Source organism: Rhinopithecus bieti, unplaced genomic scaffold (genome assembly GCF_001698545.2).
Source record: "Rhinopithecus bieti isolate Rb0 unplaced genomic scaffold, ASM169854v2 scaffold_23869, whole genome shotgun sequence".
Taxonomy (NCBI): domain Eukaryota; kingdom Metazoa; phylum Chordata; class Mammalia; order Primates; family Cercopithecidae; genus Rhinopithecus; species Rhinopithecus bieti.
Window position 1 is genome coordinate 804,182 of NW_016810959.1, and position 15,971 is coordinate 820,152.

The 15,971-nt window shown below is 48.3% G+C and overlaps 1 protein-coding gene across 2 annotated transcripts in view; it reads left to right on the top strand.

Annotated features, from left to right (window-relative positions):
* The window catches only part of GRID1 (glutamate ionotropic receptor delta type subunit 1), a 570,596-nt gene that overhangs the window by 159,095 nt on the left and 395,530 nt on the right, over positions 1–15,971 (top strand). For both annotated transcript variants that reach the window (XM_017893244.1, XM_017893245.1), the window contains one exon: positions 6,370–6,654. In XM_017893244.1, the coding sequence (XP_017748733.1) occupies positions 6,370–6,654 (285 nt within the window). The remainder of the gene's footprint in view (positions 1–6,369; positions 6,655–15,971) is intronic.

Below are 15,971 nucleotides of genomic sequence, written 5' to 3' on the forward strand. Positions count from 1 at the left end.
ACAGGAGTGTACCTGTCTGATTCTTCCTTTGGAAGTTTCCTCTCAGGGGTGTACTCCACCCTGTGAGGTGTGGGGTGTCAGACTGCCCCTAGTGGGGGATGTCTCCCAGCTAGGCTACTCAGGGGTCAGGGACCCACCTGAGCAGGCAGTCTGTCCGTTCTCAGATCTCAACCTCCGCATTGGGAGATCCACGGCTCTCCCCAAAGCTGTCAGACAGAGTCGTTCGCGTCTGCACAGGCCCCCGCTGCTTCCCCTGTTGGTCTTCAGCTGTGCGCTATCCCCAGAGGTGGAGTCTTAGTTGAAAATGCAGAAATCACCGGTCTTCTGTGTCGCTTGCGCTGGGAGTTGGAGACTGGAGCTGTTCCTATTCGGCCATCTTGCTCCGCCCCTTGGTTACCTTTTAAATGTCTTAATAAAAGATGAAACGTATTTACTCTCCATAGATCAATTATTTACTATGAGTTATGACAATACTAAATTTGGTCAATTATTCATCAGCTCTAAAGTATTTATAAATGCTACCTTAATTTGAAGCATTAACCATTGGAATTCAAATATTAATGTAGCTGTTTCCCATTTAAAGGAAGAAAGGAAGAGTACAGATAATGAGGGTGGCTGGGGGCAGGTGGGTGCTCGTGTAGGTTAAGATTATTGGAGGAACGAGGTGGCTCATGGAGCAGCCTGGGGGTCGGCAGAGGTGCTTAACTCCCTTGGGGAGAGACCATTCCTTCTGGGAAGGCAGGGCTGAGCCCAGGTTTGCTCAGAGCCTGGCTGTCTTTTCTGCTGCCCACGGAGAGGAGCTGAGCCTTGCCAGGTTCCTCTGAGGTTAGGGCATCAGGTCATTTCTCCCCAGGTGGAGGCTCTCTCTTGCCTCATCCATTTGGGAACATCCTGCTGCTCTTTAAGGTGGCACCCAGAGGCTGGCTAACACAGGGGTTGCCAGTTGAGGGGGTTGGGACCTCAAGAGTAGCAGGGGCTGCATGGGCAGATCTTTTTCCAGGGTGAGCAAGCCTGGGAGCGATTCCTTAACGGCACCTGACAGAGGGAAAGGCTGAGCTGGCAGTGGCCAGTATCATGACCAGGGGGTGGCACCAGGAACTGTGGGTCTCTTCTAACACATGCCTTCTGAGGTATTGCTTCTCACAGCCTTGTTCTGAGAATGTTCCAGAAATCCCCCTGGAGATGGAGAATAGTGGGCATGGATTAGTGATGGTGCCCAGAGTGACCTCAATTTCTGGGGCACCTCTCTCACCTCCAACACCCACCTGCAGGCACCCAGTGACTTGATGAGTCAAGGATCTGCTTTCAGGGGAGACAGGCCTTGTTCCTGCCTGCCTGCTCCTTCCCTGGGGCCAGCACTGAGCTGGGAGCTGCCCTGGAGATTTCTGTCCAGGGACAGTTGGGTAGAGTCAGCCTGGAATCCTGGGTTCTGTCCCTGCTGGCCACTTTCTCTTTGCAGCATTGGATATAGAGGTGCCTGGTGGTCTGGGGTTCTCTTTGCTGTTTGCTCTCTGGCTGTGTGGTCCTGGCCAAGCAACTAGCACTCTCTGTGCTGTAATTTTTTTTTTTTTTTTTTAACCAGGAAATCAGAAAGCTCACCTGGGGTGAGAGTTACTGAGAGTTTGTCCTGTGAAGTAGCCAGTACCTCACCTGACATATCCCACCCCTGAGAGTCTGCTGTCTGGAAAATTTTTGCCTGTATGAGTGGGATGCGAACATCTTCTCCAGGGAAGGAGGTGGGAATGTGACTATGGATTGTGGAGTTGAATTGGGAATGCTGGCTGCCCCCCACCCTCGCCCCTGAGCTCTGAGTAGCCCTTTCTTTTGTGGAGACCTTCCACTTTCCCAGGACACAGGGTGCATGGGGAGGAGGCTGGAAGCTGCTCTTTATAGTTTGTCTTACTTTCTCAGCTGACGGATGGGTCATTCTCAGGGGGCCCTTATCAGTCCATCAAGCTTGTGTTGTAATCAAGAGAGACATCAGCTTTGTGACCCTATGATATGGAGGCAAAGAATTATAACAAAAGCTGTTATCCTCTAGAGAGCTGTGCAAACATCTTTGAGCATCATCCTAGGTAGTGGTGACTTCTGATTTGCTACTGTGTGTGAGGCAGCATGAATGACTGTCCACATATAAAGACCTTTCATGGCACACGTGGAGCAGCCCTGTGAGGGAGCCATCATCTTTATTTGACCCTCACCAAGAAGAAAGAAAGAAAGAAAAAGAAAGAAAGAAAGACAGAAAGAAATAAAGAGAAAGCCAACCAGTAACCCGGAGAGGACAAGCCCTCAACCACGGTCCCAGTGTGTGACCAGGGCAGACCCTGGACTCCGGCAGGTGGCCAGTCCCAGTCCTGGGGTTCAGCATCTGTCACAACAACCAGGGCATGCATTGTGTAACATCCCATCACACACAACCTTGATTAAGCTAATAGCTGATTTGGCTTTGATCTGATGTATTTTGATCTTATTATTTTTATGTTAGAAGCCTCCAAATAACCATCATTTCAACAGTGCCCCAATTAGCAGGCCATTCACAGTGGATTGGAAATTGACTCACATCAGGCCTCTCCATTAGCGCCTGGGAGAGGCTTCCAGCCTTAATTACCCACCCTGTTTATAAGGCCTGGCGCTTAGGACGCTGCAGGTGGCTCCATGAGGGGTGGGCCGGCAGTGCCCACCTCCATGGGGAGGGCGAGATGGCTCTCGCTTGGGACTACTAATGCTTTAGATCCTGGGCATGACTTTGATGGAGAGATGGAATGTCCAAGGAAGGGGCAGGAGGGTGACATCTGTTCAGCATCTTGTGCACTGTGAGGCATTGGCACTTGCTGTCTGTGTCCTAAGCCAGTGCTCTCATAGCTCTGCTGGGTAGAGATTCTTATTCCTATTTAATAGAAAATGGAGGCTTAGAAAGGGACATACCCGTGGCTGTGTGGCTACTGACTGGAGGAGCCAAAACTGGAACTTGGGTGAACGTGAGATCCGAATGCTCTTCCCACCACCCTTGGTGAGGTGGTAGCTGGTGAGGGTTCTGCCTGGCTCTATGTCGTTGTCACTCTGCACCCACCTTGTGCTGCTCTCCCTGAGGGACACCCTGAAAGTTTCTAAATCCTTTCCTTCATTTGAGGCCCTGGTGCTGACCGCAAATGAATTTACCCTCCTCTGTGTCCCTGGGAGCTTCCTCTCTCTTTCCTCCAGTTGAGTTGCAGAGTCTGTCTCCTTGGTGGATCCTAACCTCCTCAAAGATGGGACCTGTGGTCCTCCTGCTTTTCCCCCTAATAGTGCTTAGGGCAGGGGCTGGCTTGTGGGGGTGCAGGCAGGGATACCAAATGTATGTATGAGACAAGGAGGGCAGGAGCCAGTGGCATGCGTGCCCTGATGGGGAAACTGAGGCTCAGAGGCATTCTGCAACTTCAAAACCTGACATATATGGAGTGAGGACAGATGATGACCTGGGAGGGAGCCGGGCAGGTGGGGCAACAAGAGCCAAAAGTGACTGAGGGCTGCAAGGAGGACTCTCCATGGGAGTCCTGGGATGGGAGAACTCCACAATTGAGCATTGGAGTTCCTGGAGAATTTACGTCCCAGGGATATACAGTTTATTTTGTACAATCGCTGTTTAAGATTAAAAATGTATAGTATTGGCATTAAAGAGAGCATGCACAAGACAAAATATCCATGCATTGTCGTAGCGCCTTAGCCTGTAGTGTTTTCTGTTGCCGTTTTCATGGGTGTGCTTTCTGCCTAGCTGTAATCACAGTTAGCATATAATTTTGTGCCCTGGTATTTTCATGTGGCCACCTCTCAGAAGCATTTTCCCCATGTCTGTGGCAGTGTTCATTGTGTGGCCTCACATCTCATTGTCTGGAAAATGGATGCAATGATATCTACTCTACACAAATGTCCTGAGAATACTGTGAATTCACATGTACAAAGGACACCAGGAGAATTTGGCACAGAGGCAATTCTCACACAATAGTCCTTCCTCCTATGTAGTTTTCATACTTGTCCATTATCAGAGGATTATTTTTCTATTTAAAAGGAATTATCCATTTATGTCACAAAATTTTGGCAAAATATAGAAAAGAAAGACCACTTTCAGGTTTCTTCTAAATTGCAGTGACTTTTAACATTTTGCAATATTTCCTTCTGGTTTTTCTTTCATGCATGTTGACGTTTTATTTAATTGATAAAATAAAATACAGACAATTTTTTATCACTTTCACCTACTTTTTTATGACAGGCACTTTCCCATGTTATTGTAGTATCTTCTTGAGTAGTTTAAAGGCTGTATATACTTTCAGCAAATGGGGCACTTTCATAACCGCTCACCTATTTGCATCTTTTAGATTGTTAGCAATATTCCAAGAGTACGGATAGTGTCCTCTGAATGGTTTTGGATTGAATGCTGTTCCTATGGTTTGGACAGGTACCCAGAGAGGAATTACTGACCGGGCCCATGGAAATTCTTGCATGGTATTCTTGCACGAGTCTTTATTGCCTTTGTGAACTGGGCTTAGCACGTGTCTGGGAAAGGATGGTGAACACAGCAGGCATGACACTTGTCATCCTGGAACCTGGGGTCAAGCTGGAGAACGAGCCAGTAACACAGGCAACATGTGGCCCATGACAGGGAAGTGCAGTGAAGGGGGATCATGCCAAAAGGATCATGAGCCAGTCTGGTGATGCTGAGTCTGAGTTTTGAAGCAAGAGTGAGCATCAAGATTGAAGAGGTGAGTTTGAGGGTCTGGGGTGGGCAGTTGGTTGGGATGTGGTGGAAAAGGGTATGGTGAGGAGCGTGAGGCTGCAGGCATGGGAGCTTGCAAGACCGCTTTTTCAGGAGTGGACTTTTACTTTATCCCTAAGGCTAAAGTAAAATGGGGGCACAGCAGGGCTTTAAACAGGACATGCAATAGATTTCTGTTTAGGAGAGAACTCAGCAGACTGGAGCTGGGGTAGGAGGGGGCCAGGGCATCTGGGGGGCTGTGAGATTCACAAGACATCATCATCTCTTGTTTAGCTACCCCTGCCGGTGGCCTTGAAGAGGAGAGAACCATGGGATTTGGGTTCTCGTTCTGCTGGTGCTCATGCCAGTGCAAGGTGAGCGCCCTTGCCCGGAGGGCAGCCAGACTTTGCTGCTGCAGAGTGTGGGGGGACCCTCCCTTTTCCCACATGTTCCCCTGCCTCCCAGTGCCTTGCTCCCTGGGGTCAGTTTCCCCTGTTCTTCTCTCCTTCTCCCAGCCTTATATGAGGCATTACATAAACCCAAGAGCTCTTGACCGAAAGAACTGCATTGTCAAAAATCGTTCAAAGTCTGCCGTGTGCAGCAGATGGCCTGCTGCCATTCACAGGCTGTGTTTTGAAACTGCATCTGCTTCTGCACATCCTTGCCATCGCATAAACCATTAGTAAGAAATGTTTGCTTCAAAACTGGTGCAGTGGGTTGCGGCGTTGGGAGTTGCATCTTTCTATTAATTGGTTAATATCCCAAAAAAGTGTAGGCACATGGCTACAAGGGGTGCCTCTTGCAGTTACGGGAGAGCTTGGAAAGATGAGCCCCTGAGTGTGTCAGACCTAGAAGTGGCTGCTGGAGCATCCGTTGGGTTCGTCCTCTGCACCCGTGGTAACTGCCTGAGCAGTGGGAGTGTCTTTCTTTGTTATTGTCAAGTGGCTTTTGAATAATCCTTCTGGAACAACTGCTTCATCTGGGGTTTGGCCCAGTATTTTTATGATATAGATCAAGTGGACTTGGCCAGAAGACCTAGGGTTTCTTTTCTTTTGTAATTTTTTCCTACATCTTGGGTCCTCTCGGGTAAGTGCCTCCCTGACTTTCGGAAGCCATTTAGTCCATTCAGTCCCAATCAGTTCAGTTCAGTCAACAGTTGTAGAGCACACAGTGTATTCTCCACCCACAGCTAGGCATGAGGATACACAGATCAACACAATGACGTTTTGGCTCTTAATGGGCTTATAGTCCTAGGCAAGAAACTCAGGATGGCCGAGTTTGGCTGAGTGAGGATGGCTAATCTCACAGCTCAGTTTGGGAGTCAGGCAGATTTGCGATGAATCTGTACTCTACCATCCTTCCCTGACTAGCCTAGGGCAAATGGTTTTACCCCTTTTGACTTCTGTTTTCTCATGTTAAATGGGTACAAGAATGTCTAGTTGGCATTTTCACCAAGGATGTCAGTGAGGCTGTGCTCATGAAAACCGCTGGCCTGGCCCAGGATGGTTCTTGGTCCTAGAGGGAGGCAGCCTCTCTTGGGAGTCCCGGGCACGAGCTGCCAGGCATGGGGCCTGCAGGCTGAAGCTGGTGCAGCATCACCCCGATGCTGACCCCTTCCTCTCTCTCTCCTCTCTTTCTAGCCTGTGACCTCATGACCCAGGGGATTTTGGCCTTGGTCACGTCCACTGGCTGTGCATCTGCCAACGCCCTGCAGTCCCTCACGGATGCCATGCACATCCCACACCTTTTTGTCCAGCGCAACCCTGGGGGGTCGCCACGCACCGCCTGCCACCTGAACCCCAGCCCTGATGGTGAGGCCTACACACTGGCTTCGAGACCACCCGTCCGCCTCAACGACGTCATGCTCAGGCTGGTGACGGAGCTGCGCTGGCAGAAGTTTGTCATGTTCTACGACAGCGAGTATGGTGAGTTGTCAGGCAGGAGAGCCAGGGCTGCTCAGGGGCAGGGATGGCCAGATGCTGGGAGACCAGAGAGTGGGTGGGGCCCTGGACTGGTGGTGGGTGGTCTGTGCTGAGTGAGTCTCCAGGTGATAGGGTCAAACCTCAAGCTTCATGAGTCAGGAAGAGCTGTAAAAACAGCTCCCTAGATAGGCACTAAAGTTGCCTAGCAACAACACCTTATCATGACGGCTGAAGTTTGAATCATCTTAGAGGTTTCAATAAAATATTAATAAACTGCTGGCAGGGATCCAAAGGGCTGTGTGCTGGCACAGGTGGAGGCCGGCCAGCATGGTTCCTCCTGGAGGCTTCCTCTCCAAAGAGTGCCCTTCACACTGGACGATTGCCAGGCCTTCCTGGCTCCTTGCCTCCATCCATCCCAGTCGGCCTTCAGTTTCAGGGTTCCAGGCTGGGGCAAAGGTCGGGGGAGGAATGCCCTGAGTGTCATGGAGCCAGGCTGGGGTTGGTGGGTTGGGGACACTGGGTAGGGCTGGGCATGGCTTCTTTGAAGGCCTCTCATATGAAAAAAAATCATCATTTTCTTGTTAGGAAACCACAAAAATGGGTTTTGGAGAAATGGCTTCAGGTTTTCTTATGACTGCTCTGTAAAAACAGACTAGTCATAATCCTGAGATAGAATGGTTTCCATGTTTAGTGTTTAAACAATTTTTTTTTTGAAAATTATGAGATAACTTAGATTTACATGCAATTATAAGGAGCAACCCAGAGAGATCCAGTGTGCCCTTCACCCAGGTTCCCCCACGGTAACATCCTGCATAGCTGTAGTACAATATTGCAATCAGGATTTGATACAGCCCATAGGCCTTGTTCATATTTCAGTAGTGCATGTGATCTTGCAGGTATGGATTTATTGCTATGCGTTTTAAAAATCACATGTGTAGATTCCTGTGACCACCAGTCAGGATACAGAGTAGTTCCTTCACAAGGATCCCTATGCTACCTCTGTATAGCCACAGACACCCCCATAACATGTTAGAGGGTGCGGGAGACTGATGAGGGTTGGCAGCCCCACGGCCGGTGCCAGGATGGAATGGGTGGACCTTCGAAAGTCCCATTTTGTCTCTGGGTGATATAATTTCTTTGCCAAGAATGTAACTAAGAAAAGAAATCAGCATATGTTTGCATTTGCCTAAATACCCTTCTTCTCTAAGACTGGAAAGTTGTCCCCAGCTCTTGAGCAAATATACTGTTTGGAGTCTTCCAGGAAGAATTGAAAGAGCAAACAGTCACTGTGCTGAAATAAAAATGAGGTGGATGGGGACAAGGGTGGGACCCGAACTGGACTCAGTCCAAGACCTGGCCTCTCCCTTCCACCCTCCCACTCCTGCTCAGTCCCTGGCCCTTGGGGAGGAGTTGGAGGCTTTGTAAGAGCCCTAAGTTGCCTGCAGGGATCTTTCAGGGGCCAGGCCTTCCCCTGAGAGCCCTTGGGGCTGGTGGCTCAACCCCAAAGTCCAGCCTGCTCTGAGGCTAGGCCCTGTGGAGAGGCATGGACACTGCCAGATCCAGTGCTGTGATCCAGTGTGCCCAGGCCCTTCCCACCCCACTTTCTCTGGGCATCATTGCTCTGTTTCCAATCTGGCCTGCAGACACAGTTTTCCCCTAGAGCCTGGAAGGCGACCTTGATGGGAACCTCAGCTGCTGGGAGGGCAGGTGATCAGCTCTCTAGCCTGCCCACCCGTCTGTGCTCCTGTGATTCCTGCAGACTGAACAAGGCCTGGTAGCACTTGCCCAAGTCCTGTTTTCTTATTACACTCCTTACCCTCACTCTGCTCAAGATGCAGGTCCTCAAATAAAAATGTTCCTGAGCCCCACCTGTCCTACAGAGCTGGCAGCTTGGTTACATGCTCTCGCAGACATGCTCGTCCTGCCCTCAGCCTGCTCTCGGCTTGTCCTGACTCTCATGAGGGCTGGTCCTCCATGAGTGCTGGACTGCCTGGTGAGGCAGTGAAGTCTGGGAGAGTGGCTGTGTACTTCCCACCACAATGGCCCTGCTGCCTGCACGCTGCCTGGCACAGAGTAGCCCCTTGACACATTCATAGATGGGGACATGGAGTTTTCAAGCCATTTCAAACAAGACAAAGGAGGAATGGGGAGAAAGACAAGGGTATTGGATAGTCTGACCTCTGAATATGAGGTGGCAGGGAAGGGGTGTAGACTAGGAAACGGAGGTTTTATTCTGCAGACACATTTCCCCACCCCTCTTCTCTCCTCCACCCAGAATCTACAATGGGACCAAAAGCTGTGTTCCTCTTTTCTGACATGGACACCTTTGCTACCTATGGTGGGGTTGAAGTTAGTTTTCAACCAGACTGCTCCTTATCAGTAAGTCCATAAAGTTGCCAAGTGACCAGTAACTTTCATCTGGAGGACCACTCACTGTAGGTGGTTAATTGAGGCTGCTTGGGAGCTGTGCTGGGAAGGATTCTGAGTCTCTGTGTGGGCTCAGCAGCAGAAAACACCATGGTCGGCCTGTGAAGCTTCCATGGTGCAAGAGAGGGATTGGCAGAGACCTGTCATGTTTGCTGGTTCAGGCCTGGAGGGTGGAGGTGAGTGGAGAACCCCAGAGCTGGGGTTCTCAGTCAGAAGACAGCGTCAGAGCTGTGTGCCCATGGCGCTGTCCAGGGTGCTAGCCCTTCTGGCTCTCCGCTTGCTGGAGGCCAGAGAACTCTTTTGTTGGATTCTGTGCAGGACCTCCTGCCTTTGCCTACCCTGGTCATCGGCCTCCTGATGTGACAAGCAGTGAGGCTTGGTTTCTGCCTCTACACATTTTCTGTAAAATTTTAACTCAGTGCGCAGTGCTCGTCCTGGCTTTCCCCTCATGCCCAGCCCAGCTGCTGCCCATTTCCCACGTGCCTGAGCCAAGGCAACACAGCCTATCTGCTGTTTGATGCAGCACATTCAGCCCTCGGAGTGCGAGTGTGGCTGCTCCCTTGGCATGGCTGGCTGTGGCCTGTCCCAGTGTCACTTCTGGGTGGATACACATTGCCAATACAGCCAAGACAAACGGTGCCTCCGGAACACCTCAGGGCCCCTCCTCCCCCTGACTCACTGCAGCACTAGCTGCAGATGAGCCCAGTTAAAAAGCAAATTAAGTGTAAAGACTGTTCTATTCTTTCCAAAGTCAAACAGAAGTGGTTTGGGAATACAGCAACTTTTTTTCAATGTGATCTGCAAGTATCTTTATGTATTTTACTTCACTCTAGCCACCCAACATCCCTCTGAGGTCGGATTATCGCTACATTTTACAGATGAGGGAAATGAGGCTCAGAACGGTTCTTTTTGACTTTAGTACCCATGCGTTTAGCCAAGGCATCATCCTGTTTCTGTAATTTGGACCCTCTAGGCTCTAGCTTCCTGCTGCTGTCCCCAGCCAGTCAGAGTTGATGCCAAGAAAAAGGGAGGTAGTTTGGAAGGGACATGACATGCTTTAGGCTGGTGCACTCACTTCAGTGAGCATCACACATAGGCTTCCTCCTTTGTGGGGCAAGGCCTGATTCTTCCTCATTTGCTCATCAGCCTCCCTTTAAACCCAGGAATGTCCTGCCCCAGGTAGAGCCTGAGGACTGGGCATTTCAGTCAGGAGTTAGAGATCAGAGCAGGAAAAGCCATGGGCTCCAAGACAGAATTTGGCAGAAGGGTGAGAGAGGAGATGGTATGTATATGGTTTACAAGATGTACCATTTAGTAAAATTCCACTGAAAATACTTGTATGCTTGTTGTGACAGTGAAAGGAAAAATAAAAGAGAAGATGACATTTGAGAGAAAATTTGCAACATTAAAATACCAAAAGTTTGGATCGAAAAGAATGGAGAACTTTCTGAGTTGCCACTTCAAATGCTGGGATATTCATGTGTGTATGCATTGGCAGGGGCCGGGGTGGGGATGTGCTAGTAGCTGTATCCACAATTTCCCTCTAGTGAATAAATTTGGATGAAGGTTGTAATTATGATGAGCTCTTCGATATCATTGACTCATTCATTCAACAAATATTCACGGAATCCCTACCACATGCCAGGTATTTTGCTAGGCACTCATTTTCAATGAAGACATAGATGGGTGGAGTAACTTGGCTAATATTGCATGGGCTGGCATTGGAAGTCAGGGCCCAGGGCCCAGGGGCATCTCCAGGGCATGGCAGTCCCTTCTTGGCCTCTGGGCTAGCTTGCAGACCTGGGATGGGTTGGAAGCTGTGATTCCACAGAAACAAAACATCAGGGCTCTGTATGAGTAACTACTGTCTATTTGTACTAGTTTAAAAATTATTTTTTAATCGAAAGCTACACGTGGTTACAATGTATATGTTCAATTAAAAGACTAATAACCTGAAGACTCATGAACACACAATCAGTTTAAAAAATATCAAGGAGCCCTTGTGTGCTTTACCCTGACCATGTCTCCCCTACAGAGGGACTTAAACACTCTCCTGATTGTGTGCTAACAAGTCCCTCGCTTTCCTTGATATATTTTTTTTCTTTTTATGTGTCTGAAGTTTTGCCAAGTTGTATCTAAGCATGGAAATTTTAAATTTATGCCTCATATTTTTAAAACACTGTACATGTATTTCACTGTTTTAGAGGATCCCAAGCCAATGTCTTTTTTTTTGAGACGGAGTCTCACTCTGTCGCCCAGGCTGGAGTGCAGTGGCCGGATCTCAGCTCACTGCAAGCTCCGCCTCCCAGGTTTATGCCATTCTCCTGCCTCAGCCTCCTGAGTAGCTGGGACTACAGGCGCCCGCCACCTCGCCCGGCTAGGTTTTGTATTTTTTTTTAGTAGAGACGGGGTTTCACCTTGTTAGCCAGGATGGTCTCGATCTCCTGACCTCGTGATCCACCCGTCTCGGCCTCCCAAAGTGCTGGGATTACAGGCTTGAGCCACCGCGCCCGGACGTCTTTTTTTTTTTTTTTAACTTTTTTTTTAGGCTTAGTGGTACAAGTGCAAGTTTGTTACATAGGTAAACTCGTGTCGTGGGAGTTTGTTGTATGGATTATTTCATCACCAAGGTAGTAAGCCTAGTACCCATTAGTTGTTTTTCTTGATCCTCTCCCTCCTCCCACCCTCCAATCTCCATGCTCCCTCCACTGTCCACCCTCCCATAGGCCCCAGTATGTGTTGTTCCCCTCTGTGTGTCCATGGGTTCTCATAATTTAGTTCCCGCTTAGAAGTGAGAACATGCCCTATGTGGCTTTCTGGTCCTTAGTTGGCTTGGGATAGTGGCCTGCAGCTCCATTCCTTGATAGTTTTATCATACAAATATGGGGCCCATGGTTGGTTTGTGACTCATATATGTGGAATAACACTTCTGCATGCTTCTAGGATTGTTTTTTTATTTTCACTCATCATTAGGTTTTTGAGATTCATCCGTTTGATGCAGGTCGGTGTATTAATCATTTTTATTGCTGCACTGTATGCCCTGATTCATTTATCCACTTTATTGTCCATGGGCATTTGTGTTGTTTCCAGGATTTTGTTATTACCAACAATACTGGTAGGAACATTCTCATATTTGTCTTTTGGTTTTTGTGTGCAAGAGCTTTTCAGGGTCTATTCTGAGGAGCAGAATTGCTGGACTGTTGGGTCAGTGCGTATTTCACTTTATTAGGTTAGACCAAACTGTTTTCCAAAGCATTCCTAGCGATTCACACTACCACCTGCAATATGTGAGAGTTCCCCAAGTCCCCTAACCTCACAACACTTGTCTTCTTGTTACTTTTAGGTTTCTAGTGCAAAATGTAATCTTATTTTGATTTTAATTTACATTTTCTTGATGATAGATGAGGTTGGGTATCTTTTCATATCTTTGTGGGCTATTTTCTCTTCTGTGAAACACCTGTTTACAGTTGATTTTTTTGCCCGTTTTTAAAATTGAGCCTTTTCTTTTTAAGCGTGGCAATATCTTCTTTAAGTTAATTGTTTGTCTTAGTGAACAGAAATTCTTTATTGTATTGTTGTCAAATGTAGTCATCTTTTTTCCTTTTTTTTTTTTTTTTTATGGCCAGCTCTCTTGCTTGTCTTGTTTAAGAAGTCCTCTCCTACCCGCATGTCAGAAAGAAATTTTCCTGCTGAAACTTCCCTCTCTATGTGGAGAGCAGATATTGTCCACCTGGCTAGGTGTCCACAGCTAGGGTCTGGCCAGGCTGCGCCTGTCTCCCCTGCTCCTCCGTGAGCCTAGCAAGCCTACCTCTCTCAGCAGCTGTGGGTTGATATTCCTTCCACTCTGACACTGCTCCACTTTGCCGTGCCTTTGGGCCTGTCTTTTTCTTGGTGGTAACCGAAGAAAGCGCATGCAAATTCAGTGTAGCCTATGGCAAGGTGGTTAGGAAGAGCTTCCTGGAGGAGGTGACATTTAAGCAGGTGCTTAAATAGGAGTAGTTTTTATTTTTTGTTAGGCAATTAAAGGGCACTGGGGGCTGGAGGTGACATTTAAGCATGTGTTTAAATAGGAGTAGTTTTTATTTTTTGTTAGGCAAGCAAAGGGCACTGGGGTTGTAGGAAGAGTATTCCAAGCAGAGGGAAGAACTTGCTTCCCTCTTTCCTGAGGAAAGGCCTAGGAGCAATGGAGAGGAGGAAAGATCATATGGCTGGAATATGGGAATTGGCTAGGGATGAGACTGGAGAGACAGTCAGAGGAGACTTTAGATGCTCAGGATCCCCAGAAATCCCTGGGAGCCATACCTTGCTACCTTGGGTGGCACTCTTGGGTCCTGTTCTTTATACCCTGTCCAGAGATCTGAAGACAGACAAAGGCAAAGCCTTCATCTCTAGAAGGCTCTGGTCCTTTCACTGCCTTCTGTCTGAAGTCATTGTCTGCAGACAAAAGGGCAGAAACTGACACATTCTCAGGAATGATGATCTGTCTCAGGGCAAACCACAGCCCCAGAGTCTAAGCCAGATGTAGGGCCTGCATTTCCCAGATGACCCAGGCGTCATGCCAGCGGGTAACAGCTCCAGTCCCTCTAGCCCTTGCTTTGTCCTGGGTGCCCTGAAAGAGTGTGGAGCTGCCCTTGCTCACGTCATCCCAATAGCAACCCCACATGGTGGGTTCTGTATTCAGAGAAGTAAAGGGGTTTGCTCTAGGTCATATGGCTGGTGAGTGGGGGGCTGGCCAGCTCTGGTTCCCAGAGGGTCCACAGCTCTGTTCACAGCCTCTTGGCATATCTGTGAGGAGCAAACACTGTGGTAGAGTGTTTGCTTGATGTACTAAGATTTATTGTGGCATATTTGATGACATCAGAAATTAGCAACAATCTAAATGTCCATCTTGAGCAAATTGGTTAAATATATTATGATATGTACATTTAATGGAAAACTCTAGTTTATTATGTACTGAGTGGAAGTAGTTCCAAAACATGGCGCTGTTAGCTGACAATAGAGAAATGAGAATGGTGACGTAAGTGTTGCTTTGTGTACAAGTGAGCTTCTGTGTGTGTGTATCTGAGTGGACACACAGTCACTCCAAGGAAATGCTGTTTAAGGGAGGGAAACACAGTGGCTTGGACTGGGATGGGAGATGAATTTTTCACTGCATAACTTCTTGTACTTTTTGAGTGTTGCATCAAGTGTAAAAAATAAATGAGTAAATAAAAAAATAAGCATGGATCAGCACCCCTCTCTGCCTCCTGCTTCCTATGCAAGGTGACTTCTCTGAGCTTCAGCTTCCTCATCTATAGGGTAATTTCTGAGCTGTAAGGGCAAAACACCCAGTAGAGTACCTGGCACATGGTAAGTGGTCTATATGATCACAGCAAACCATGCGTGGGGACCAGGAGTGGCAGGAACCAGAATTCTTCCCTCATGGCAGTGCGTAAGGGCACTAGGCAACTTTGGTAGAATCTTGGTGCAAGAGATTTGGCTGTTTGCTCCTCCAGTCAGGCTCAGGATAACCCTTGCATTTAATAGTTAGGGGCGTGGCATCCAGAGCAGTCTTCTTGTTGAATCCCAGCTCTGCTGCCTTAGCTGTGTGACATTGGGCAAGTCACTCAACCTCTCTGTGCAACAGTTTTCTCATTTGTAACATTGCGATACAGTACTCATTTCTGCCTGATGGGGTTAATGTGTGGATTAAATGAGTCAATAGATGTCAGGGGCTTAGCTCAGTACCTGGCAGGTGGTAACTGCTCAGTAACACTTACTACTCTGGAGCTGTGCCCAGCGGTGGTCCCATTGCTGTCCATTCTTCCTTGGCTGCCCAAGGCAGACCTGGTGAATCCCAGTCCTGGCTTGTTCAGCATCCCAGAATGCAGCTGTATTTTGGTTGTGTTCTTGGTGCTTGGGGAAACACAGAGAGCTTGGGGGTCAGCTCTCTCACCTGCAGGGTATACACCTTGCCCTATGGAGGAGCTGAGCTGCCAAGGCTTCCCCAAGGTCTCCTTGCACAGTCACAGGTGGCTCTGAAGAGCCATCGTGCCTTCTAAGCTGGACAGCTTAACTGGTTTTCATAGCAAATATCTGTTGGGATCTCACCCCCAGAGTCTTCCTGAAATAAAATTCCCTGAAAGAAAGGGAATTATTAGGGCAAATGTTACTTTATAATCAGTGCTCCTTGCTGACGTCTCCTTTGCGGCCCCTGGCAAAGCAGTCCAGATGACTGAAATGCCATGCCCGCTCTCATTAATAACACACATTGGATCATTATGGCATTAGTTTAAATTGAAGTAATACATACTTTTTTCAGACGAAATGAGTAAGTGGGTTTAATTGCTAGGAAACCTACGGAAGAAGTTTGACAATAACTTTACCTGGACGAGTGTTTTGGGTTTTGTTCTTCGATCTAATTACAAAGTAACTGTACTTTAGGGTGTGTTAATTGTAGTGTGCACTAGAAGATTACAGTTTATTAACTCTGAAGTTCCCTCACACCTCTGTCAGATTCCAGAGTGCGTCTGGAGAAGTGAGGAGATGCCTGATACAGGCGTGGATAGAGGACTGGAAAGTGAGGCTTTGCCGACTCCCACACATGCCCCAATGTGCCACTGGGTCCTGCTGGAGTTGAGGGAGCAAGAACTTGGCCAGATCTTCCCCTATTTCCTCTTCTCACCACACACTGTTGTGCCCTTGCAGGACCAGTGCAGGCTCCTGTTGATATCCCTCTTCTGCCAGACCCACACTCCCCAGACCTCCTTCACCCCACACATGAGAGGGAACAAGGGAGATGTGTTGTTAAATACTAGAATTTCAGGAAGGGTACCACTGAGATGTGGCTGCAGACTTCTGAAAGGATCACTGGTCCAGATGGGACCTCCCCTCCTCCCTCTCCCTGTCTGCTC